The sequence below is a fragment of the Narcine bancroftii genome, chromosome 8, assembly GCF_036971445.1.
Source record: "Narcine bancroftii isolate sNarBan1 chromosome 8, sNarBan1.hap1, whole genome shotgun sequence".
In the NCBI taxonomy this organism is placed as follows: domain Eukaryota; kingdom Metazoa; phylum Chordata; class Chondrichthyes; order Torpediniformes; family Narcinidae; genus Narcine; species Narcine bancroftii.
This window is the reverse complement of record NC_091476.1, coordinates 41,066,201-41,093,127: the sequence shown is the minus strand read 5'-3', so window position 1 is coordinate 41,093,127 and position 26,927 is coordinate 41,066,201. Positions and strand designations below refer to the sequence as shown.

The following is a 26,927-nucleotide window of genomic DNA, read 5'->3' as shown; positions in this document are numbered from 1 at the left end:
TATTTGCAAGCAATTTATATGCAGTACATAATCAAAAATTCATAAATATCTTTAAATAATAGTAGATTCTCAGGGATTATATGAGTAGTTAATCAGTCATTCAACAGTCCCACTGCCCATGGCACGAAGCTGTTTCCAAGACTAGTGGTTCTGGTGTTGATATTTCTGCCATCTCTTTCCTGATTGACTGGAGTCGCTGAAGATGCTATTTGCAGGGTGGTAGGTGTCTTTAAAGATTTTGCAAGCCCTCTTCAGACATCAATTCCAGTCAATCACGTCAATTGGGTGGGGGCAGCAGGGAGGCCCCATTTATCCTCTGCCATTCTTATGGTCCTGTGGATTGCCCTCCAGTCCAATCCTGTACAGTAGATGTACCACACTGTGATGCAGCCAGTCAGGACGCTCTCAACAGAGCTCCTGTCAAAAGACGACACTGATGGTGGCAGGTAGCCTTGCCTGCCTTAGGACATCACAGAACTTTTAAGTCACATTTCAATATAAGTAAATGAATGAAGGCACTCAATAATTAGATGAGATTTTTTAAACTCACTTAAACACAGCTTTCCAATCCTTCCAATGTGTATGAGCCCACCTCAATCTCACTGCTGAGAATTCAGAAAACTAAACAGTGTTTTCTCTTGCATGTCCTCTGAGGATTGACCTCATTCTTCCAGATGATGTTCTGGAAATGAAGGAATTTTTATTGCTGGGCAAATTGTCCAATTATATGTTGTTGCAGAAACAAATCCATGTGCAGCATTGTGTCCTCATCACTTCAGTGGAGCGCATATTTCCCAGATTCTCATCCACTGATTATTGATCAGGTGGTGCCTGGAACCCTCTGAATGAATCATTTATGTTAAAATGCTAGAAACTCAGTTTGACCATTGTCACGATTAATCTTGTTACTTGGCTTTTTACCATGTTTTCTCTGAACTTTTAAAATCCAAAAAATGGCACCAGAGTGGCTTTTTTTTTGCAATGGATAGCAGGTAGAACTTAAGATTTTCTTTATCTCAGTACACACGGCAATAAACTAAACTCAGTGAACTGATGGATGATATAAATCATCCACAGCTGAGCTGCTTGATCCATAAGTAAGCATATTCAATGCACAAATTCACTGTTGTCCTAATCTGTCTTCAGGCTGCAAGCAGGAAGAAAGTGGTCACATTTATTGTTGTGAGTGAATTTTCTAGTGTCCTCTGGCAAAATTTCATTCTCACCGTGGGACTATCTAATACTACCCTTTTGAGTAATGATTTCACTACCTGCATTGTTCATCAAACTGAACCTGCAGGTTGCTCACTGAATAATAAAAAGATTGGCAATAGGCCTTGGCAGTATCAAGGCTTGTAGTATTTTGAGCAGTGTTGTCTGATGGAAGAAATGTGGCTAGTATTATATCATTGCTTTCAATATCTTCTGGTGTGTTTTACTTTGACCATTGCTGGGTATTTCCATTTGAACCCACTAATTTGGCACTAAAAATAATTGCCTTGGGGGTGTAAACTCACTTTTATAACTTTAAATCCCAAGCTGCATAGTTTCTAGGATACTAGAGTTTCTATTGTGCATGAGATAAATTGAAGATTATCAGCTTGTTTTGTCTCGTGCCCATCTTCTAATTTCTGACAGACTGGCAAATTGCAAGCTGAGTAAGGTGGCCTTGACAAAATCCCAAGAAGGGCATGACCTTGGGCTACCTAAAGAGGATGCATGGTGTATTGAATGGCAGCCAATTAATTACTGTAGCTTAGCCTATTTGACTGCCACCACTTGAAGCATTTGAGAATGGAAATAAATTAGTTTTCAAGGTGGTTCATGTCTCCTAAGTTCCTGCTGGAAGCTGCTTTATGGCCTCCGTGTCCATGCCAATCTCATGTGCAGACTGTAAGTTAGGCTTGTCACATATATTACAGGAATGATCATTCTGATTGTTATGATGACATTCTTGGTAACGTATGGCATTTTCTGTGGTGTGACTGTGTATTAGGTGTGCAGTCACCTCCAGCCATTTCCATTCTCTTTGACTGGTTACAGCTTGCCAAATAACTGTACCTCAAGATGCTATTCTAGCCTCATTTATGTAAAGCAACTGGGATGATCCTGCATCATACATTCAATAGCAGTTTGATTTGTTTTGCTAATGAGCAGAATATTCTTTCCCCAAATGGACACGCTTTGCCCTGAAGTGATTGAAAGTAAGAATGAGGGTTCTGATTGTGTTGAATTTGACACCCAATTTGATTGAAGCTTCCAATTTTACTTCCAATCATCTTGTGAGTCTTGTATGTGTGTTAACCAAGGTTATCCATTATAACTTAGGTTTGTGTGGTAAGTGAATTGGGCTCGGCTTCAGTTGGCATTTGGGTTTATGCACAATTGTCAATGCACAAGTGGAACTGTTGCTTGTTTGCGGTTGAGTGGACTTTTAATTAGCCACTTAGTTGTTGGTCATTTTATCAACTGCAAGTGTTAAATAGTGCAAGATGCCAACACCACTGGAAATAGCTTCAATATCAGCAAACTTTTAGACCAGAGCAACTTCAAATGGTGTTGAAGACGCATCTAAAATACCACTGTGGATAGTATGTATATTTATGCATACTATCTGGTGAGTTATCCCAATGTAGTGTGCCCAAAAGACTGCTATTCAACTGCCCTCAGTTCCAAGGAAAACCCACTGATTCTGTGATATGCTACTGGTTTTAGAATGATGATATTGGTCTCTAACTCATGAGAGTTAGGTTTTTGATTGCCCTGCTATTTTCCTTCAGAATTGCTCATTAGATTTTGGATGTCCTTGGGATTATACTTCAACGTTGGTGCCCTGTGGCGATTATTTATGCCTTTTTTGTGATTATTTATGCCTTTTTTTGGTTTATTGTGCCTTGAAATCTAGGTGGACCTAATGGTTTTTGGGACAGAATGCATAGTTGAAGCTTACACCTTATGAAAATCAAAAGGAATGCTTGTGTGTAGACTTTCTAATATTGTAGTTTTGTCTTTTTATCGAGTAATTAGCATAAGAAAATTACAAATTGACAAGAAAGCCAATATACAGACCAATTTGAACTTAGACTAAATAAAAGTCTGAATTCCATGACTGCTTTTTAAGTTAAGTCTCTTCTTTGGCTTGGCTTCGCGGACGAAGATTTATGGAGGGGGTAAATGTCCACATTAGCTGCAGGCTCGTTTGTGGCTGACAAGTCCGATGCGGGACAGGCAGACACGGTTGCAGGGGAAAATTGGTTGGTTGGGGTTGGGTGTTGGGTTTTTCCTCCTTTGTCTTTTGTCAGTGAGGTTGGCTCTGCGGTCTTCTTCAAAGGAGGTTGCTGCCCGCCGAACTGTGAGGCGCCAAGATGCACGGTTTGAGGCGATATCAGCCCACTGGCGGTGGTCAATGTGGCAGGCACCAAGAGATTTCTTTTGGCAGTCCTTGTACCTCTTCTTTTTTGCACCTCTGTCACGGTGGCCAGTGGAGAGCTCGCCATATAACACGATCTTGGGAAGGCGATGGTCCTCCATTCTGGAGACGTGACCTACCCAGCGCAGCTGGATCTTCAGCAGCGTGGATTCGATGCTGTCGGCCTCTGCTATCTCGAGTACTTCGATGTTGGGGATGAAGTCGCTCCAATGAATGTTGAGGATGGAGCGGAGACAACGCTGGTGGAAGCGTTCTAGGAGCCGTAGGTGATGCCGGTAGAGGACCCATGATTCGGAGCCGAACAGGAGTGTGGGTATGACAACGGCTCTGTATACGCTAATCTTTGTGAGGTTTTTCAGTTGGTTGTTTTTCCAGACTCTTTTGTGTAGTCTTCCAAAGGCGCTATTTGCCTTGGCGAGTCTGTTGTCTATCTCGTTGTCGATCCTTGCATCTGATGAAATGGTGTAGCCGAGATAGGTAAACTGGTTGACTGTTTTGAGTTTTGTGTGCCCGATGGAGATGTGGGGGGGCTGGTAGTCATGTTTTTGTCTTTTTATCGAGTAATTAGCATAAGAAAATTACAAATTGACAAGAAAGCCAATATACAGACCAATTTGAACTTAGACTAAATAAAAGTCTGAATTCCATGACTGCTTTTTAAGTTAAGTCTTTAGTTTTGCTTTCCTGTTGATTAAAAAGCTTTTTTAACTTCTTTAGCAGTTTAAATATTTTAATATACAAATTACATTGACCTTGTTGCAACTAATGTTTGCATATTTAAGTTCACTTCCATAGTAACCTGCCATTTTCATAGCCTATGTTCTTTATGGGTTAAGATACTATTTATTGTGATATCAGCACTCAAGCATTCCAAAATTCGAGAAAATTGCTGTTTGTTGCAAATAAATCAATGGCCCTGACCTGCAAAATTATTCTGCTTTCTAATCCATTTTTTTTAGATTTTGAAATGATTCAAATATATAGCGTCTTCATTTATACCAGCACAGTATGAAAAGCATTGTGGAAATCTTAATTACAATCAGATTACTGTTTTGGAAAAGTAGTATCAAAAGTTTTGTTAATTGAAAAAAAAATTGAGATGGATTTATTGAAGTTTGGTAATGGTGTAAGTGATGACTACTTGAAACTTTGAGTCACCATGAGGTTCAAGATTGGCTTTTTTAGAAAGGAAATCTGCATGGAAAGTCTTGGCTGATCAGCCCTCAGACTGAACTTTGGGAAGTTCAGATTTAGCAGTGACATAATGGACACGGACACCGTTGATTGTTTTGCAACTGACTTGATGTTCATCAGACATATCAGCATGGGATTAGCAAAAATCTTGAAATGATCAACAAGAAAAATGTGACTTATTCAGTACCAGAACGTTTATGCCTTGATACAAACCAAACAAATGACTCCACAATAATTTTACCTAACCTTATAAATTTACCAATTTCTGATTTATTTGCGTGCGAGTGTATCCTTGTGAAGATTATCATTGTGGTATATCATGTTTTAATTCACTTTTGGGGTATTAGAGCAATAAAGCTGCAGAAAGAGTGGTTAGAATGTGGGATCTCTATTATACAAACAGTTACAAAAATTAATTAAAGCATCTGTTGAGAAGGTTAGATAAGCACATGGGGGAAAGGGAATAGAAAGCTGTACTGATGGTTCAGGAGCTTGTGGTTTTGTGGGTAGTGCACTTGCATATTGAATTAGAGGTTGGTTCAAGTCCAACCAGAGATGTTAGAAATAGTGTAGTGATGTCATCTTATGGATGATTTCATATTTTCCTGCATTTTGTTATGCCTTATCATTTTACCATTTACTTAATGTTATCTCTTTGCATCTTCCTGATAACCACTTCAGCTATTTCGCATCAATTTTTGTCTCAAATTGGCATGCCTTCTTTCAGTTCATTTATACCAATTGTCAAAAGCTGGCGACTTATCAATGATCCTGGCAATTTACTACTTACTACATTTTGCCAACCAGTTAAAGACCCATTTCTTGTTCACCAATCGATCTTCTGTTGATGTTAATATATTACCTCCTACTCAATGAGCTTTTATTTTCTTTGCTGCACCTTATCAAATGTTTTTTTTAAATCTAAGCCCTTTATCTACAATTCTTAAAAAAAACCAAAATAAATTGGACAAAATTATTTCTTTCTCATAACACAATGTTGACCTTGGTAACCTTAAATTTTTCTAAGTGCCTTACTACAAAGATTTTAAATAATAAGATTATAGATATTAAGATAACCTCCCTTTTATTTCTTGTTTTCTATCTTCCTTTATGAATGATTTGATTTATTACTTTCAGTCTGATGGAATCTAAGGATTTTTTGGGAATTAAAATTAATGCATTACATCTCACGAGCCACTTTTTAAGATCCCAGCATCAGTACCTTGTGTCTTGATGGCATGCAGTTCCAACAATTTGTTCTTTTTCCCGACCCATGTTGTAATTTCCCAAGTCTCTCCCTTTCATTTCTCAAGTACGCAGCTAATTCTGTTATTTGTATCCTTTCTATCAGCGGTTCTGTGCCTTTTTTTCCACCCACTAGCTTGAGCCCCTTCTCAAACCTCTGCCACTTGAGTTTTGGTGTAATTTTTCTCTTTTTTTTTTGAGAATTTGTTTGCGAGACACTGACCTTCCCCTCTCTATCACCTGTCCAAGGCCCTAATGCTCCAGACCACCTCTAACAAAGCAGCAGATGACTTGTGGTCCACAGATCACATGTTAAGAAATACTGCTGTACAGCACAATATTTGTTTAATTCCTCTGCCATTTCCTTGCTTTTGCATTGACACAAAACACATGACGTGTTCATGACAACAAATTCTGATTCTTTTCATTAGTAACTCCCCACACTCATTTTAATTAACTTTTTCTTTCAAATATCTGTAAGAGCTATTGTTGCCTGTCTTTGTATTTTTGGCTGGTTTTGTCTCTTATTTTAATGTTTCCTTGCTTATTGGTCATGTTCCTGACCCATAGAATATCAGAATATTTCACTGAATGTTACTAATTAATAGAATATAAGCATTGTGTAAAGTTAACAGAGGTAAAATGACTTGATTTGCATTGCAGTTTGTAGTGAGCCAATGTATCAAAATTCTTTTATTTTTTTCCACTATTGTCAGTTCACTTCAGTTATAAAGTCATTCCTTTTTAATTTGCCAAGAATAATGTCATAACATAATGTAGCTGTTGTCATTGCTGATTCTACATCTACAGTACTTGCTTTCCTATCTTTTAGAGTTCTCGGCAGCTTGCCTCACGATTCCATGAACAGTTTGTCGTACGAGAAGACCTCATGGGCCTCGCCATTGGTACGCATGGAGCCAACATTCAACAGGCAAGGAAAGTGCCAGGTGTTACTGCTATTGAACTGGATGAAGAGACTTGCACTTTCCACATCTACGGTGAGGTGGGTTCTTTTAGAATATATTTTAGAATAGGCTTAATATTAATGCTATGAATATTTATTGATGCCACCACATTAGTTACAGTTGCAGAAAACACCATTCTTTCACTGATGTAAATGTAGTTCTTTGCTTACATGACCAGTACTTTGAGATTTGCATTGTCCAGATTTTAAACAAATGAAGGGTGATTAAAATTGACAAGAGATTTGATAAGATAGAAGCTAAAAGGCAGTTTTTTAAGGGGTGTAGAACTAGGATTTTTGGTTTCAGGACGAGGACTTGACTACGTTGGACAGAGGTAAGGTTTTCACTGGAAATTGTGAATCTTCAGAAATCCGTACAGTGCACAAGGCTGTGAACATTTGGTTACTGAGCTTATTTAATACTGGCACTTGTGAACTTTTACTCAAACCATATTTTCATACTTTTCTATTGAAAATGTCTTGCATACAAAGGTCAATATTTTTGTATTGTTCTCTCTTCAATTTCTGTTGCAATTGGGTTAGCTTATTTTCCATGAATTTGGCTATTTGAACAGGGATGATGGTGGAGGTCCTATTTATAGGAAGTACAAGTATTTTGCTGCTCATTTATTTTCATCATTCCAGCTCTTGTGGCATTAGTAATTTTTATTTATTGAATGTGCTTATAGACAAGGCTACCTTGACTGCCTGTATCAAATTTATTTCAGATACTGCTAGCCTTTCTTTAGATTTTGTGATCCCTGTTGAATTGTTTACTGTCATGTGTACTGAGAAACAGAGACAAGTTTTGTTTTGCATGCAATCTAGGCAAGTCAACCCATATTTAAGTACAACTGGCAATACAAAATAAAAGTGCAGAGTACAGTTACAGAGAAAAAGTAGAGTTAAATCAATGTAACCCCAACAGTTACATTTGCTAAGGAATAGTTTGCTAAGAAACCTGTCCTTGAATCTGGTTTGTGCTTTCAAACTCTTGCATCTTGTGCCTCACTTTTTTTGGGAGGGAGGGGGATGGGGGTTTGCATATTTGGGGACTTGCAGGTTTTGAATATGTGATGCATAATAGAATGAAGAAACATCAAGTCAGCTTGTTGAGTGAAGAATTATGGATTTTGGACATTATTGTATTTCCTCTTATTTACTGCTCTTCTGCTTGTCAGAATTCACCAGGGTGGAAGAGACCTTGATGGAGAAGTATCAGGCTCCATTGTGGAGTGATCAGGGTAAAAGTCGAAAGCCCTGGAGCAGGAGGATATGGTTCTCTAGCAGCATTTCAGTAATGCAGCAGTCTTCTGACTAAAAGTGATAGCAGCAGCAAGCAATTTGGTTAGATTTCTTGTGTTGCTGGATGTAATATTTCCACAGTTTTTGAGTTTGTAAAACTAAGTTGTTTGGTTGTCTGTGACCAAAACTTGAACTTTGTGGACATAGATTAATTGGATTCAGGGCAACCTGAAAGGTGAGGCCATGACTGAAAATGAGGAACTATAACAGTAGTTATTATATCTGTATTGCCTGGAGCATATTCCAGTTGAACCAATGGAAATGCATTTTATTCACTAGACTACCAAGCATTAATCTCTCCAATGTTTATAATGGTGACATCTTCAAAATCTTGCTAATGAAAGTTTTTAACCCAAGTTTTTCAGAGAGCAGTTTTGTTACAGGGCATAATGTAGTCTGTCTTTCAAATGCATCACATAAGATTTCTTCTTTGTAGTGTAACTGAATCTTTTTTGAAAACAACTTGGCAATTTATTTCTACATGAATTAAGCTTGGTTTGTAATTTTGTTTATTCTTCCATTTTAAACCATTACCAGAATGGAAAAGCTTGATGGAAATCCATGTTGAATTTGCTTATGTCTGAGGCATTAATTCAATCTCGGATTATTTGCTCCAACCAGTTCTCTGCATCTGAGGTGATTAATGTACTGTACAAGATCAGCAAACCCTACTACAGGTGGGCAGGCAGATCTTGATGAGGTGGGTGGGTTGTTCAGGCATCATGCACTCCTTTTGCAGTTTGCATTTGATTTCTATATGCTCCCTTGTGATAGTCTTCAAGTATTTGGAGCCTTCCCAGATACTTCTCCCAGGTTTATGGGCCAGTACTTCAGTGGTATTTTTTTGATTATTTTAAAATGTTGATCCCTACATGGAGTCAGTTATAAAATTGAAAAAAATACAAATAGAAAAATTATACATTTCATGATGGTTAAATCCCCCAGTCCTCCAATCCCTCCCACCCTAGAAAAAGAGGAAGAAAGAAAAAGAGAGAAAAGACAAGAACGGAAAAGAGAAAACAGAAGAAAGGAAAGCAGAAAGGATTACCTAGAAGTGTCTACTCACTACAGGGACCACCAATATTTATTCTATTTAATTCTTTAGAGAAGGTTAACACGTCCATAGCACAACTATGCAACTTGGTATTGCATCGTGCCATACCTAAATTTGAATCAGATTTTCAAGTAACTGCTATACATTTTCTTGCCATTGCTAATTTGACAAATTCTGTTTGGTATTTAGATCATTTCAATTTTGGTCTCTACAATATTCCTCAATAAAAATAGTTCTGGATTTTGTGGAAACTTAATTCCTATAATCTGTTTGGGGGGAAAAAAAATCCTAAATCTGTCCAAAAATGTCTTGGGACATGACCAAATTGAAAATACCTGCCTCTTTGCATGTCTAAAACATTGATCTGATAAATCTGACTTCAACCTATTTAATTTCTGCAGTATGAGATAAAATTTATGTAAAATAAATTATATTGAGCCAATCTATACCTTAGATTTATTGTATTTGTCATACTATCCTTACAAAGATCAGACCAATTTTGGTCATCAATTCTAACATTTAAATCTGATTCCCATCTCTGTCTGGACTTATGAACCCCCTGTTTAGGTGTTCCCATTTGAAGTAAAAGCTACATGGCAGAAGTAAATTTCTTTATATTTTGCTTTCACATGAAAGTTTCTACATCACTGCTGTTGGTAATAAAATTATTGGGCCTAATTTATCCCTTAAATATGCTCTTAATTGAAAATAGCAAAAGAGTGCGTTAGTCAGTATTCCATACTTTTTTTTTAATTGATCAAATGACATCAATGCCCTCCTTCATAACAATCTTCAATATGTCTGATCCCCTTATGAGACCAGACATCTTAAAATTGATTATCCATTGTAAAAGGAACGTCTGTTTTTAATCAAAGGCATTTTAGATGATAGACCTCCCCTTGTTCCAATTTCACAATTTATCCTGCTCCAAATATTAATCCTGTGTTTTAACAAGGGGGCTTCTTTCTCACTGGATATTAATTTCACTTCCCATTTGTTTATAAAATTCCCTACCATTCTCTCTCCTATTTTCTCAAGGAATATAAAATTAATTTATTGGCTGATGATGTTTTGATATATCTGACAGAACCAGAAACTTTGTTACAAAAGCTGCACTTAAAATTGGAAGAATATGGGAATGTTTCAGGCTATAAAATAAATTGGGGCAAAATAAATTGCCTCTTACAGGGGGGATTATACTTGACGTCGAAGAGATACCTAATTTAAATGGCTGATAAATGGGATAAAATGCTTAGGGGTATGCATGGATAACAATTTAAATAATTTATACAAGTTGAATTATTCACCTTTACTTAAAAAGGTTGAAGAAGATTTGAATAGGTGGATGGCTTTGCTAATAACATTTAGTGGGTTGAGTAAATTGTTTTAAGATGAATAATTTACCAAAAATACACTCTTTTTCAAATGATGCCAATATCAATATCTCAGAAGTTTTTTCAAGAATTAAATAAATAGGTAAGAAAATTTATTTGTAAGGGTAAAATGCGTAGGATCGCCATAGAAAAATTAACATGGAAATATGAATTAAGAGGATTATGACTTAGAAATTTAAAAAAATTATCAAGCAGCACAAATGAGATTTCTTGCTTCCTTTTTTGAGGAGGAAGAGAAACCTGCAGGGGTAAAAATAGAATCAGTGAAAATAGGACAGAGAATAGCAGAGGATTTTATATAAAATCGCTTTAAGGATTTTTTGAGGCATTTTATCATCTTTGATTTGTTTTTATCACCACCTTCGATTTGTCCTTTAACATTGGAGCTTGTTAAATAGCTTATTTTGCAGGTTTTGTGTTATGTGTGCAGACATTATAATTGATTTCATCAAAGTTTTATCAGAACTTTGAGGCTAGTGATGTTGGTCTGGGAAAGGATAATGTATTTGTTTGTCCTCCCAATGGATTTGGAAGATTTTGGAGACAGGATTTGTGGTTCTTTAAGTGCTTTGCTGTGTCTGGAAGGTTGTTCATATTTCTGCATAGGGGAAATTGCAGATTATTGTTTCTCACTATATCATGAGCTTGGAGTGGTTTACAGTCTTGTCCTTTAAGCATTCTTTAGAAAACTGAAACCTATGCTGATACATTTCAGGAGCTATTTGTTTTTGGGAACAACATCTCCCCTTGTGGGGAAGTGGATATCAAGATGATGTGTGCAGACCAGTCTCAAAGATGTTGATTAATTCCTCTCTCAATATGGATTCCATTCCATATTTTGAATAATTGTTTCCAACTATTGTCTCCTTAGTTCCTTTGAACAACGCACTATTCCATTTATACAGCATTTGCTTTGGGATAAATTCGCCAATTTTATTCATTTCAATCTGAACCCAAGCTGCTTTTTCACTCCTTTATAACAGGAGAACAAAAATCTCAATTGAGCTGCTTTGAAGTAATTCTTAAAATTGGTAATCTTAGTCCTCCCTGATGAAATTTCCACATTAATTTTTCCAAACCAATTTTTGACATCTTGCCTTTCCAAATAAATTCTCGTATTAATTTATTCAAACTTCGGAAGAATGATTCTGGTACATAAATAGGCAATGATTGAAATAAATATTGTAATCTTGGAAAAATATTCATTTTAATACAATTCACTTGTCCAATTAACGTTATTGTTAAATCTTTCCATCTTTTCAAATCCTCTTCCAATTAAAAAAAATGGCAACTAATTTAAACAAATTTAATATTTCTATTAATTTTTATTCCCAAATATTTAATTGCATAATTTTGCCATTTAAATTTTGTCAATCTTTTACACTGAGAATAATACATAATAATAGGCATCACCTCACTTTTGTCAACATTGACTTGATAACCCAACACTAGTCCATATTGTTTTAATCTCTCATTGAACTTATTTAACGATATTTCTGGTCTAGTTAAATATACCGTAACATCATCTGTAAATAAACTAATTTTATAATTTTTATTACCTACTTCTTGACCTGTAATTTCTTTATCAGTTCTAATTATTTCTGCTAATGGCTTGATTGCTAATGCAAATTAAAAAAGGTAATGATGGGCAACCTTGTCGAAGGTTAGTTCCAGGGATGGTGGGGTTGACATATGCTGATAGGCTAGAAAAACTGGACTTGTATCCGATGGAGTTTAGAAGGATGAGGGGGGACATGATTGAGGTATACAAAATTATCAGGGTGAAGTCGGATTACTTGTTCCCAATGATGGGGGAGACGAGGACTAGAGGGCATAGTTTAAGAATATAGGGTAGGCCCTTTAGGACGGAGATGAGAAAACATTTTTTTACCCAGAGAAGTGTGAATCTGTGGAATGCTCTGCCACAGAGGGTGGCAAAAGAGAGTTAGATAAGACTCTAGTGGGCAAAGGAGTTAAGGGTTATGGAGATAAGGCTAGAAAGGGGTACTGATGGTAGTGATCAGCCATGATCTGTAAAATGGCGGTGCTGGCTCGACGGGCCGAAGGGCCTACTCCAGCTCCTATTGTCTATTGTCTAAGAATTAAAAATGACCAATTACCAAAAAATGTTGTTAAAACAAAACCAACTTCTTCCTTTTACTGTGAATAATTCTTTATTTGATAACTGGTATAGTAAAGGCATATAGAGGATAAAGGATTGTATTTTAGGATTTAAAAAAAACTTTTGACCAATTAAAAGGTGAATACAATATACATAACAGTATAATTTTTGCATATTATCAATTAAAATCGTATTAAAAAAATTGAGAATAGATATGAGATTTCCAAAATGAAGTTATTTTGAAGATATAATTACAGGTACATTTATGGTCAAGAAATTTATTACTAATTTGTATATAAAATTACAAGAAACCAGAGAAAAAAGATTCATATAAATCAAAAATGTGATGGGAGAAAGATTTAAATATAAAAATTCATGAGGAAATATGGTCAAAATTATGTCAAGAAAGTGATACAAATACAGTTAATGCTAGATACCAAATGGTTCAATATAATTTTCTCCATCAATTATATTCTTTGGCTTGGCTTCGCGGACGAAGATTTATGGAGGGGGTAAAAGTCCACGTCAGCTGCAGGCTCGATTGTGGCTGACAAGTCCGATGCGGGACAGGCAGACACGGTTGCAGCGGCTGCAGGGGAAAATTGGTTGGTTGGGGTTGGGTGTTGGGTTTTTCCTCCTTTGTCTTTTGTCAGTGAGGTGGGCTCTGCGGTCTTCTTCAAAGGAGGTTGCTGCCCGCCGAACTGTGAGGCGCCAAGATGCACGGTTTGAGGCGATATCAGCCCTCTGGCGGTGGTCAATGTGGCATGCACCAAGAGATTTCTTTAGGCAGTCCTTGTACCTCTTCTTTGGTACACTTCTGTCACGGTGGCCAGTGGAGAGCTCGCCATATAACACGATCTTGGGAAGGCGATGGTCCTCCATTCTGGAGACGTGACCCACCCAGCGCAGCTGGATCTTCATCAGCGTGGACTCGATGCTGTCGGCCTCTGCCATCTCGAGTACTTCGATGTTAGGGATGAAGTCGCTCCAATGAATGTTGAGGATGGAGCGGAGACAACGCTGGTAGAAGCGTTCTAGGAGCCGTAGGTGATGCCGGTAGAGGACCCATGATTCGGAGCCGAACAGGAGTGTGGGTATGACAACGGCTCTGTATACGCTAAGCTTTGTGAGGTTTTTCAGTTGGTCGTTTTTCCAGACTCTTTTATGTAGTCTTTCTTGGAGAGTGTTTTCTATCTCGTTGTCGATCCTTGCATTTTTTTTTTGAAATTTATTTATAGTATCTCCATACATTCATTTCAAATTGACTTAGTATAATATTACATAATAGATACTAAATAATTTTCAAATTTTCACCCCCCCACCCCCCCATCTCCCCTAACCCCTTAGGAAACCACCTTGTGGTGGTTAATTCCCAAAAACCCAAATGGGTGTGGTATAAACCACAAGTGGCATATGACTTTCAGGAGCAGAAGTACCACCCCCTCCCCCCCCCCCCCCCCCCCCACCCAGGCAGACAAAATACACGTATAAACCGAAAAATCATCATTTCTTATATCCATAAAACCCCGGTCCATCAATTTAACCAATCTTATTCATAAACTCTTTTTTTTGAAAATCCAAACTTGATATTAAATTTTGCACCCTTTCCACCCTCCCAACACTGAGTTAAACATTGTTTACAATCAATAAAAGCTTTTTTTAAAAAATTTTTTCAAGTCTTCCTGAATTTCATCCACTGAATAAAAACACCTCTGAACATCCCAGTTCAACACCGAATCTTCCATTCTTCTCAGTTTCAAGTTGAATTTGTAACTTACTTTCAAAAAAAGTTTTTTCAAATCTTTTAAAATTTTCTTGAACATAATTCCTTCAGTCTTGATCTTCTAAAGCATCAATGTTATTCATAAGTTCTTTCTTCTATGTTTCCCAATTTAATATCAAATTTTCCACTTTGTCAATCTTCTCAATGTTAAGTTGAAATTATTGTTTATTTTCAAGAAAAACTTATTCAAAATTTTTAACTCTTCTTGGACATTGCTCCTTCGACTTTAATTTAATAAATCATCAAACTTGTTCATAGTTTCTTTCTACTGAGGTTCCAAGTTTAATAAAGTTTCTGTTTTTTCCAATTTTCTCAATATTAAACTGATCTTGTTGTTAGTTTAAAAAAAAACCTTTTCAAAACTATTAAAATCTGTTTGCAATGTATGCATACTCACAGATAATAAATTCACTCTTCCAATATTCCATCCAAAAAAAAATCACTGATAAACCTTATTGCAGGTCAAGGAGTTCCATATATATGTTTATCTTCAGAAAATATTTCAAATCAACATTCGTCGCCATCTTTCAAAAGGGAGTCCGAAATCAACTTTAATAAGTTCTGTTCTTGAGAAAATTCCAGCACCAACTCTGGCTCTGTCTGGGCAAATAGGTCAAATTTCTTCCAAAGTCAAAGAATGTAATTTTGTTCTGTATTTATAGATAATAAGTTCATCCTTCCGATATTCCATCCAAAAAAAATCACTAATAAACTTTAATGTTATCTAGATTTTTAAAACTCACGGGCAACCAATGCCAATTACTGCAATTTATCTTCATAAAACATTTCAAATCAATATTCATCACCATCTTTCAGAGGGGTGTCCAAGGCCAGCTTATCCGGCGGTCCAATTAATGAGCTCCGTTCTTAAGAAGATTCCAGCCTTGACTCCGTGGTTCTGTCTGGGCAAGTAGGCCGAGTTTCTTCCAAAGTCGGAGAGTGTAGTTTTGTTCTGTATTTGAACTCTATTTTCCTTAATCTTTGTTGCCATTTTAAACTAAAAACAATTGATAAACAAAACAAAGACTTTTAACAGAAAAGAAATATTCTTAAAACGGGCATTTATATAACTGCCTGGGAGAGACCGGGAAGGCACGTCCGCTCCCTACGCCATCTTGCCACGCCCCCGTCGATCCTTGCATCTGATGAAATGGTGCAGCCGAGATAGGTAAACTGGTTGACCGTTTTGAGTTTTGTGTGCCCGATGGAGATGTGGGGGGGTCTGGTAGTCATGGTGGGGAGCTGGCTGATGGAGGACCTCCGTTTTCTTCAGGCTGACTTCCAGGCCAAACATTTTGGCAGTTTCCGCAAAACAGGACGTCAAGCGCTGAAGAGCTGGCTCTGAATGGGCAAATAAAGCGGCATCGTCAGCAAAGAGTAGTTCACGAACAAGTTTCTCTTGTGTCTTGGTGTGAGCTTGCAGGCGCCTCAGTTTGAAGAGATTGCCATCCGTGCGGTACCGGATGTAAACAGCGTCTTCATTTTTGAGGTCTTTCATGGCTTGGTTCAGCATCATGCTGAAGAAGATTGAAAAGAGGGTTGGTGCGAGAACATAGCCTTGCTTCACGCCATTGTTAATGGAGAAGGGTTCAGAGAGCTCATTGCTGTATCTGACCCGACCTTGTTGGTTTTCGTGCAGTTGGATAACCATGTTGAGGAACTTTGGGGGGCATCCTATGCGCTCTAGTATTTGCCAAAGCCCTTTCCTGCTCACGGTATCGAAGGCTTTGGTGAGGTCAACAAAGGTGATGTAGAGTCCTTTGTTTTGTTCTCTGCACTTTTCTTGGAGCTGTCTGAGGGCAAAGACCATGTCAATAGTTCCTCTGTTTGCGCGAAAGCCACACTGTGATTCTGGGAGAATATTCTCGGCGACACTAGGAATTATTCTATTTAGGAGAATCCTAGCGAAGATTTTGCCTGCAATGATTCCCCTGTAGTTTGAGCAGTCTGGTTTCTCGCCTTTGTTTTTGTACAGGGTGATGAAGATGGCATCACGAAGGTCCTGAGGCAGTTTTCCTTGGTCCCAACAAAGCTTGAAAAACTCATGCAGTTTGACATGCAGAGTTTTGCCACCAGCCTTCCAGATCTCTGGGGGGATTCCATTCATACCTGCTGCTTTGCCACTTTTCAGTTGTTCAATTGCCTTATATGTCTCATCCTGGGTGAGGACCTCATCCAGCTCTAGCCTTAGGGGCTGTTGAGGGAGCTGGAGCAGGGTGGAATCACCCCATATAAATATAAATACCCCATATAAATCTCTCTTCTTCCTTTTGGGAGGGAACAGGGTTGGGAAGAAAATTTAAAAGTTCTATTTTTATACCACTACATATGATCAAACAATTAATATTGTATTCATTGAAATTTTTTGTCTCTATTGATACAAATGATTAATAAAATTTTCAAAAAATGTTGATTAATTGGGAGGAAAGTAGCAGAGTGGGGAGGGTTAACATCAGTTCTATTCTCGTTTGTGTTAAGAACTATGATGCACATAATTGATTATTGTCAACATTTAACTCATTGACAGATGGGAGTGAATTTGATTCTGGAATAGACATGATGAGGATTGAGTAGTTCACTCCTGATTCTGCAAATGGGGCTTCACACAAGTCAGGGGCTTGTTGGAGATGAACTGGTGTTGCAGCAAGGAAGATTGAGAAGACGTTAGTGCAATGACAAGGAAAGGGAAAGGAAAGCATTCTATTTGAATTCTCCATCAAAAAAGCCATGAACACCACTTTGTCATAATCAGCACCTTGTCTTGTTTGAGAGACATATAGGTAACACATGATCTAGCCTTTGGCAGTTGTTTAAGCACGTGCCAGTCACTATCAACCAACTGCTGTTGGATATATCCTGTCATCTCCATCAACCTGACTAAAATGCCCAACATTCTTCTCCAAGAGTGAAGAACAGAGGAATGCTCATCAAGGGTAGCCAATTCGGTGGAGGGGTTGGGGGAGATGTGGTTTTCAATTTTGACACCCCCCTAATATTAGTCATCGCCTTCTGCCTACCTCACAGTTGGATGAAAATTAGGATTAATCAGAGACCAAGGGGGTTTTTGAATAAATAAAAATTAAAGAAATGCTGATGATGCAAATCTTTTTTTAAAATTTTCTTGGGTAAACTTATACCTCTCATTTTGTTCGTTTGGGAAGTCTGCTGCCTTATGGGGCGGGCGTGAACAGCAGGTGGAGAGGGCAGTACATTAGGCACATGCTGAGGAGTATCTGCATTATTACTATGGTCATCTTTCCAGATATTCCCGTCCCATTCATCAATTACATCAGGATCGTCGCTATTCCTTATCATGGCACAAATACAATGTGGATCGGGTTCTTCTCCATGCCTTTATTTATCTGCACAGAGCTGCTGCCGGAGTTTAATATTATGGCAGATCGTTTGGACATGCTTATCCTCCCATTCATTGCCTCGGTCCTGACTGGTGCAAACAATCTCACTCATCATGGAACAGCATTGTCGCAGGGCTTTTAGCTCCTCCTCTAGTTGCTCTCTCTAATGCTGAGATTCTACTTCTCGCTGAACTGATTCTGCTTCACGCTGAACAGAGTGGCGTATGGCTGTGGCCAGCAGCCAAACACCGTCCGTCAGCGTCCCCTTTTTAACAGGAAATTTACTTTCTCGAAGGAGAGTGGCCACCCGCTCTCCCAGAGGTGCACTTGATGGATCTAACTTCTTATTCCAATTGAGGGGTGGTCCCAACAAAGACAGGGTATTGGCCAACATGCCAAACCCTTCGTCTTTGGAAGTCCATCCCAGAATCAAGAACTGCTCAGGGCTCACCTCCTTCTTTCGGCGAAACATCTTGAGACCAACCCTGCTCGACTACACCAATTGTCTTGGGTAAACTTGTACCTCACACTTTGTTCATTTTAGATTGGTCACAGTGTTTGAGCTACCGAAAGAAAATAGACACACACGCCGAGAGTAGTTCAGTTTAAACAAGTCTTTATTACTAAATCTAAAGCTGAATTCACACTACAACATGCAAGCCCTTCCCAATTATACTTATCAATGCCTGGACTGGTCCCAACTGCCAAAGCGAGGCGACAACTGCACACTTGTAGTAGGTTGTCTGGGCGCTGGTAGCAGCTTCTCCATCTCCCCAGACCGGGACGTCGGTTTGGAATCTTGAAGTTCTTCTTGCTGAGAGATGTTGCCACCTCTTGGAGAGTCTCAAACTTCAGCAGTGGAACCATGGCTTTTATTACCCAAAAGTTGTTTACTTCAGATCTTATCTCTTTGAACAAATGATTTAATTATCTTCAAGGTCTCCTGACAGTCTGCGACCAACAAAAGACAACTGCATCTCTTGGCCTCATGGTGGAAGTTGGATAAGGTCTACTGATTCATATGCATCCCTGGGCCCCATGGTGGAATTTAGATGTGTTTACTAAATATGCATCTTGGGCCTCATAGTGGAATTGAGATTATGTCTTCTGATGCAACTGCATCCCTTCTTGCATCAGCTGGTCTAAATCCTCCATTACAGGTTGGGGGAGATGTGGTTTTCAATTTTGACACTCCCCAAATATTAGTCATCGCCTTCTACCTACCTCACAGTTGGATGAAAATTAGGATTAATCAGAGACCAAGGGAATTTTTTGAATAAATAAAAATTAAAGAAATGCCGATGATACAAATCTTTTTTTTAAAAAAAGTTGCTTGAAAAACGCAGTAGGTCAGGTCGCACCTCTGAAGAAATAATTAATTTCAGATCAAGAACCCTTTGAACCTTTTCTGCAGATGTCGCTTAGCCAACTGAGGGCTCCCAGCAATATTGATTTTATTTCTGCCTTAATTGCATTGCGTTGTGAAATGTTTTGTGTTATATTATCAACCAAGCTTTTAACAGAGTTAATGTTTACCTATCTCCAGTTGAATTGATAGTGGATTGTATATAGTTTACGTGGATACTGAAAAAAAATTAAATGTAGCCTTTTAGGGACATTCACAGATCACAAGATGCAAGAGCAAAAATAGGCCCATCAAATCTGCTCCTGCCATTCTAATCATGAGCTGATCCATCCACCCACTCAACCCGCTTTTTCCCATAACCCTTGATGCCCTAACTAGTCAATCTCTGCCTTAAATACACCCAACGACTTTGCTTCCACCATAGCCTCCTGTGGCAACAAGTTTGGTGCAGACTTATGACCCTCTGACAAAAGAAAATTTTCTGTATCTGTTTTAAATTGACACCCTTTGATCCTGAAATTATGCATTCTTGTCCTAGAATCCCCTACCATGGAAAACATCCTTGCCACATCTACTCTGTCCAGGCCTTTCAGCATTCAAAATGCCTCAGAGATCCTCCCTCATCCTTCTGTACTCAAACGAGTATAATCCAAGGATCGACAATCGTTCCTCGTGTACAAATCCATTAATTTCTAGTATCATTCTAATAAATCTTCTCTGAAACCTCTTCAGCACCAGCATGACTTTTCTCAAGTACCACATCCATAACTCTATACCATACTCTGAGGTCTCACCAGTGCTTTATAGATTCTCAACATTACATCTCTGTCTTGCTATCCCTCTCGAAATAACTGCCAACATTGCATTTGCTGCCTTCACCACCGACTCAACCTGGATCTCAGTCTCCAAGGAAGATACCACACAAAAAGTGAATTATTTCATTTGGATAAACTTAAATAGCTTTGAAGCCTTTTTAATTACCTTCTCATGCTAGGTTTTGTTAATTTAGCAGATTGTAATAAATATTTGCACGTGATTTATTTCCATCAGTTATACATTGGCAATTCAATGAAGGATAATTTGCAGCCTGGCAATAAATCAGTTGATCAATATCAAAGTCTTTTTTTCTCACTCCACCAAGGCAATTGGTTTGATATTAGGCTATGTGGAAGAAGAAAAGAAGTGGAAGATTTTCTGCAGGAACTTAATGGATCAAGCAACATCAGTGAGGCAAAAAAATGGTTGATATTTTGACCTGCAGAGTCATCCAGCAGATTGTGTTTCACTTCAGATTCCAGCATCTGTCATCTCCTTGGTGTATATAGTGCAAGATCTCCCCTGTTTCAAGCTGCCCTTAATATCTTTGCATATTTGAACCTTCACTGTTAAATTTAATGTACATTTCAAACTTAATCTGGCTTAATGAGCTGTAAGCTGGGAGGAAAAAGGATATGCAATCATAAATTCTTGAAGCACGGACAGCTTTAAAAGCATTTTGTTCATGGTGACTAACTTACTTTCTTACCTGGAAGAATTTTATGGTTGCTCGCTTACATTTGTATCTGTGAGTATTTAGAATTTTTCAATAATTTAGTTGAGAAGGTTTATAATTTCCATACACGTCCAGGTCCTGAAACATTGGTTCTTTATCTTTGCTATATAAAGTTCATTGTGTTTTTTATTTAAAGTATTGTGTTTAGTTCTGGTCGCCTCATTATAGGAAGGATGTGGAAGCTATAGAGAAGGTGCAGAGGAGATTTACCAGGATGTTGCCTGGATTGAAAAGTAAGTCAGAGGTCAAGTTAGCAGAGCTGGGACTTTTCTCTTTGGAGCGGAGAAGGATGAGAGGAAACTTAATAGAGGTCTACAAGATTCTGAGTGGCATAGATAAATTAAGCAGTTAGTGCCTTTTTTCCTGGGCAGTAATAGCAAACACCAAGGAGGGAGGAACTGGAGGACGACGAGGTGGGAAGGGTTTAGTTTTTTGGTAGGATTACATAAAACATCAATGGCCAAAGGGCCTGTTCTCTGCTGTAATGTTAAATTAGATATACAGCACTGAAACAGACCAATTTGGCCCTACAAGTTCATGCTGCCCATTTTACACCCCGATTAACCTACACCCCGGTACTTGTTTGAAGAATGTGAGGAAACTGGAGCCGCCAGAGAAAACCTATGCAGACACATGGGAAACAGACAAACTCCTTACAGACAGATTTGAACCCAGGTCCGGTCCTGATTGCTGGCCCTATAAAGGTGACACCAACCATGCTGCCCCAACCATTCTATGCTCTGATATACACACTCCTCTTTGGTGACAGTGCTGTTTGTGAAATGAGTTTTTAAAATGCGTGTGGAATGCTAGGTTTTATAAATACGTGGAATGCAATTTAAAAAAATTATGAGGAATCAATGTTTGCTTTAACCTTGGAGTAATATGTGGTTCTAGTAATCATGCTGTAGGAAAACGGACAGGATTTTGTGGAATAGCCATGGGCACGATGAACTTCAATTACATAGATTACCTATAGAAGCTAAAATTATTCTTGCAGTGATGAAGGGGATATGATGAGTGTTTTGAATCAAAAAAAGGGGAAAATATTCATGCAGTGACTGATTGTGATCTGCATTTCACAGCCTGAGGGTGGTGAGTGCAGACTTATTTGTTGCTTTCAAATGAACATTAGATTTTTGAGGATGGAAAGGAGTAATTCAGGGCAATGTGGCAGAGAGAAGGCATGGGCTTGATGAGTCAAATGACTGTCTTCTATGCTGTAATGACTAAAAAGATTCTTTTGGTAGAGAAGGGAGAAAATTAGCAAGCAAATCCAATACATGTAGGATTGAAATTTAACTCTGCAGAAATGCTAACAATAATATAATTAATTTAGTTGAAATTAATGTTTTCTCTAGGTGACATTCTTCCTTTAATATCAATCTGATTTATAGGATCAGGAAGCAGTCAAGCAGGCCAGGAATTATCTTGAATTTACAGAAGACTCTGTACAAGTACCGAGGAACCTAGTAGGTAAGTCTATCATTTTTTTTTTAATTAAAATTGTGAAATCAAATTTGGTATCTCCAAATATTTATGCAGTGCATTCCTTGTCCAGGAAAAGTAATAGGCAAAAATGGAAAGCTCATACAAGAAATCGTAGACAAATCTGGAGTTGTCCGAGTAAGAATTGAAGGCGACGGAGATAAGAAGATTCCACGGGAGGAGGTAGGCTGTGCCTAGTTAAACACCAGCTTGTTGTGAAAAATGTACCCAACACATGTATGATACCCTAGTCCAAATTCACCATGTCCTCCAGCAACTTGTCAGATATATTTATTTCCCCATCCTCTTGATCTCAAGTTCGGATACAATTGAAGACTGGCTTGGGTCTGAAGCACTGGGAGGAGCAATGTGGCCCTTCAATATTGCTTCCATTAAATCTATCGTCGTGAACCAACCTCCATACTTTCAAATGCCAAACCATTCCTCCACTCCTTGGGATTACCCAGTTTAGCCAGTTTTGGCCTACCGTCTAATAATAGCCATTTTCAGGTGCATTCTCCACCAAGAGTTCTCTGGCTCCTGTCCACTGTAGCTGTACTCCCACCCACTGACGTGACGTCATTTGAAGCACAACGAAAGAGAAGCAGAAGGACACAGGATTATGGCAGACCCGGAGCAGGCAAGAGAAATACTGATGATAGTTTCAGCCTTTCTCAGTGTTCAGAACCTGCAATACCCTGCCTGCAACTGTGTTTCCAAATTCACGCCAAGCATCTTGGGCTGATGACGTCACTGCGACATCATCAGCCCGCCCCTTAGCAGCCGCTTTTAGGCAGCTGCATTCAGGTGCCTAGGGGGACTTCAGTGCTCCGGTGATTATCCCTTCCGGAGGAGGGTTGGAAAGTGCGCCTCGGAAGCACCTCCTGCTCTTTGAGGTGGGTACCCTGAGAGCCGCATGGGGTAGAATATGCAGCTTTACATCGAGGTATTCTGGCCACCTGAAAGGGCCTAATAATTGTTGTGGCGGGTAAGCTTTGCTTTATGTTACCACCATTATCATAATTGGGCTCTGAGAAAAACTTAATTCAAACCTGTCATTACTAAGACTCCATTCTCCATCTTAGTTCACCTCTGCTGGAAGCCTCACTTATAATTTTGGTCCCTCCTAACCTCCTCCTTGCAAGGTATCATCCAGAACATTAATCGAGCTCCTGTAAATAACCACAAATCTGCAATGAAACCATTTTTTTATGCTTCTATGCTGCATTTTCAGCACTTTCTGATTTATCAAATATCCAATTGCTGTAGCATTTTCTATTTGTATCGTTCAAAGAAGACTAAAAGTAGAGATAGTGAAAATGACCCCTCATATATTTTCCTTAATTCAGATCGATCATGATTGATCTAATTTTTTTTATGCTCCACTTTACTGTTAGTTTGCCATAACTCTGGACTGCAGGTCAAAAATTTGTACATCTTTTCTTTGAATGTGTTCCGCGATGCATCTTCCTCAACTCTCTTGAGCAGATAATTTTCCTTTCTCAAATAGATTACCCTTTATTTTGTGTCTTCTAGCATCCTATGCCCCAAGCATCCTCTCAGCCAAGCCCTTCAGAACCTTTATTCCAGTAATCTCCCCTCTCATTCTTCTAAGCTCCAACAAGTATGGACTTGATCTCAACAGAAGGCATGCACTTTATTCCAGAAATCAATAGTGAATCTTTTTGAATTGCCTCCAGTGGAAGTTTGTACCTCCACTGAGATCAAAACTGTATACAATACTCCAGATGTGGTCTCACCAACACCCTGCACTTGTTCTCCATTCCACTTGCAGTAAAGGCCAAACTCGTCGTCCTTGTGTTTGCTGACATGACCTGCAATATGTCCTTGTTAAATACTTCATTTTTTAAAAATATTATAAACCTTTAATAGCCCCACCTTTTCCTGTTTCTGTAACCATCCTGTAGCCACTTGATTTTTTTAACTTTATTTTTGGGATTTGGGAATCCCTTTTTATTAATAATTGCTCATCTGTAGTCGAGGTATATGCACATCTTCATCTAAACTACTGAGGCTATAAATGGTGAAGTTCCATCCTCGTTCCAATTCCTCGTCTCCAACCTAAAATATCTACTTGATTAAAATGTTTCCCTCTCACCAAGTTCTGAACACGTAGCTTAATGTTTGTTTCTGCAAGTAGGTTACAAAATCAATCAGATTTTTTTTTTTTCAGGTATCATTTTGCCTTCTCACTATACTGGATTCTCAAAAAAGTAATTTTTTTTAATGCTTAATGTTCACAAAATAATCGAACTTAGGTGCGTGAAGGTGTTTTGTGAATTCAATTGATGTTTCATTTCGGTGGCTGTCCCTTTAAGAATCTTCCCATCATTTATCACTCAGATTTGTGAAGTTAACTTTTCTATCATATTTAGTTCCCAAGAAAGTGCTGTAAATCTGTACAAACAATCTGAACGTTGTAATTCATAGGACTCAACAGCTCAGTACAGGCCCTTCAGCCCACAGTGTTGTGCTGACCTAATAACCTATATGATCAATTGGTTAGAATTTCCCGACTGAATAGCCTTCCATTTTTCTTGGTTCTCTGTACCTGTCTAATTGTATTTCAAAAGATCCTGTTTTACCTGCCCCCACCACCGTTGCAGGCAGCTAATTCCATGCACCCCCCACTCTCTTTGTGGAAAAACTGTTTCTTACATCCCCCTCTATACTTATTCCCAAACACTTAAAAACTATGCTCCTCGCGTTAGGTATTTCACTCTTAATGATAAGCCTCTGGCCATCCACATGAGCAATGCCTCATCTTGTTCACCTCAATCAGGTCACCTTTCAAAGTTCATCACTCCAAGGACAAAAGACCAAGTTCATTCACCATTCCAGGCAACATCCTTGCAAATTTCCTCTGCGCCCTCTCTGTAGCATCCTAAAATGTCCTCAGCTCTGCTTGTCATTTAAACTTTTAAAATTTGGACATACAGCACGGTAACAGGCCCTTTCTGTCCTCAAGCTCGTGCCGCCCAATTAACCTACAGTCCCAATACATTTTGAACAGTGGGAGGAAACCGGAGCCCCTGGGGAAAACCCACGCAGACACGAAAAATGAACAAACTCCTTAAAGACAGCGCAGGATCGAACCCTGGCCCTAATCACTGGCGCTGTAACAGCCTTGTGTTAACCACTACCCTAACCATCGTCAAATAAAAACCAACTATGAAATTGGCAATGATTAATACTCCAGGATTTCTGACTGTATGGCAAGTCATTCATTTACTTGTTTCCTTTCTTGTATTTAAGAGTCCATGTGAAGTAATGGTCCTGCCTGCTTGTCCAGGAACATGCTAAAAGGACCCATGATATTAGGGTGTTCCACATTCATAATTTTTCTTTTTCAATTAATGTGACTAAAAACTGGTTAATATCATTATTTGACTGTGGCACCTTTTAGAATGCAAAATGTTTACTCATGTAACAAATAGTTGTACTTTAAAAATAATTTATCATAGTTTATTTTTGAGACATCCCAAAGGCATAAGTAATACGATAACATTTTTAAAGTATTTCCTTCATTGAAGGATGAAATTATTGTGTGATAATGCAAGTAAGTGGATGAGACATTGTAAACTTTTCTGATATTATTTAAATTACAACCCGTGTGTAAATGAGACCTTTTTCCTGACCTTTGGAATTGAATTTATTAATCATATTTGTTTAATGTTTCAGCGATAACAGTAGATCTTAGCTTGAAGGATCTGTTTTGACATTTAAAATCAAATGTTCTTCCAAAATATCAATCTATTCAGGAAATAGAATAGAGTGTTCAAGAACTACTTAACCAAAACAGCCCACAGCTACAGACTTGATGAGGACATAGCTTGGTGGACTTTGATGGCAATGTATGGAAGCAATTAATCTGTTCTCGACAACTCTTGACTAAATGCCCAGGAGTTCTATGAAATATAGATTCATCATCGTGTTTAGATATTACCCATAACTTAACACATGCTCTTCATGGAATCGTGGCTTTTTAAATAGAATTTTTATTTGCGCTTACAAAGCATAAACCTTGTATTAAGATATCGTACAATTTCTGTCTTATTAATAAAATGTCAATTTGAGAGGTTGTTTGTATTGAGTGTATAAATAAGTCAATTCAATGATCACTTGCAGGGCATGGTTCCTTTTGTGTTTGTTGGAACAAAGGAAAGCATAAGCAACGCTCGTGTTTTATTAGACTACCATCTAAACTACTTAAAGGTAAGTGCTGAGATCTCTTTTGATGTGATTGTGGTGCTAATTGTTTAATTTCCTTGTGATTTTGTGTACAATGGCCTCCTTGTTTTGATATTGAATGGAGAATGAATATTCTTGCTTATGTACTGACAATTAGTAACTGGAATGATGGAATGGTGTATCAGTCACAGGGTGGCACAGTTGGCGTAGCGGTTAGCACAGGACCTTTACAACGCCAGCGATTTGGACCATGGTTCAAATCCTGCACTCTCTGAAAGGAGTTAGTATGTTCTTTCCATGGGTTTTCCCAGGGGCTGTGGTTTCCTCCTGCTGTTTGAATCGTACTGGGCGAGTAGGTTAAATTGGGTGGCATGGACTCTTGGGCTGAAATGGCCTGTTGCCATGCTGTAAGTTAAAGCAGACTAAATTTAATTATATTTTTTAAATTTATCTTGGATGGTG

The 26,927-nt window shown here is 38.4% G+C and overlaps 1 protein-coding gene across 9 annotated transcripts in view; it reads left to right on the top strand.

The window, feature by feature from the left end:
• The window catches only part of fmr1 (fragile X messenger ribonucleoprotein 1), a 74,951-nt gene that overhangs the window by 32,471 nt on the left and 15,553 nt on the right, over positions 1 to 26,927 (top strand). For all 9 annotated transcript variants that reach the window (XM_069893503.1, XM_069893509.1, XM_069893511.1 and 6 more), the window contains exons 8-11: positions 6,702 to 6,872; positions 22,163 to 22,241; positions 22,327 to 22,436; positions 26,403 to 26,489. In XM_069893503.1, the coding sequence (XP_069749604.1) occupies positions 6,702 to 6,872; positions 22,163 to 22,241; positions 22,327 to 22,436; positions 26,403 to 26,489 (447 nt within the window). The remainder of the gene's footprint in view (positions 1 to 6,701; positions 6,873 to 22,162; positions 22,242 to 22,326; positions 22,437 to 26,402; positions 26,490 to 26,927) is intronic.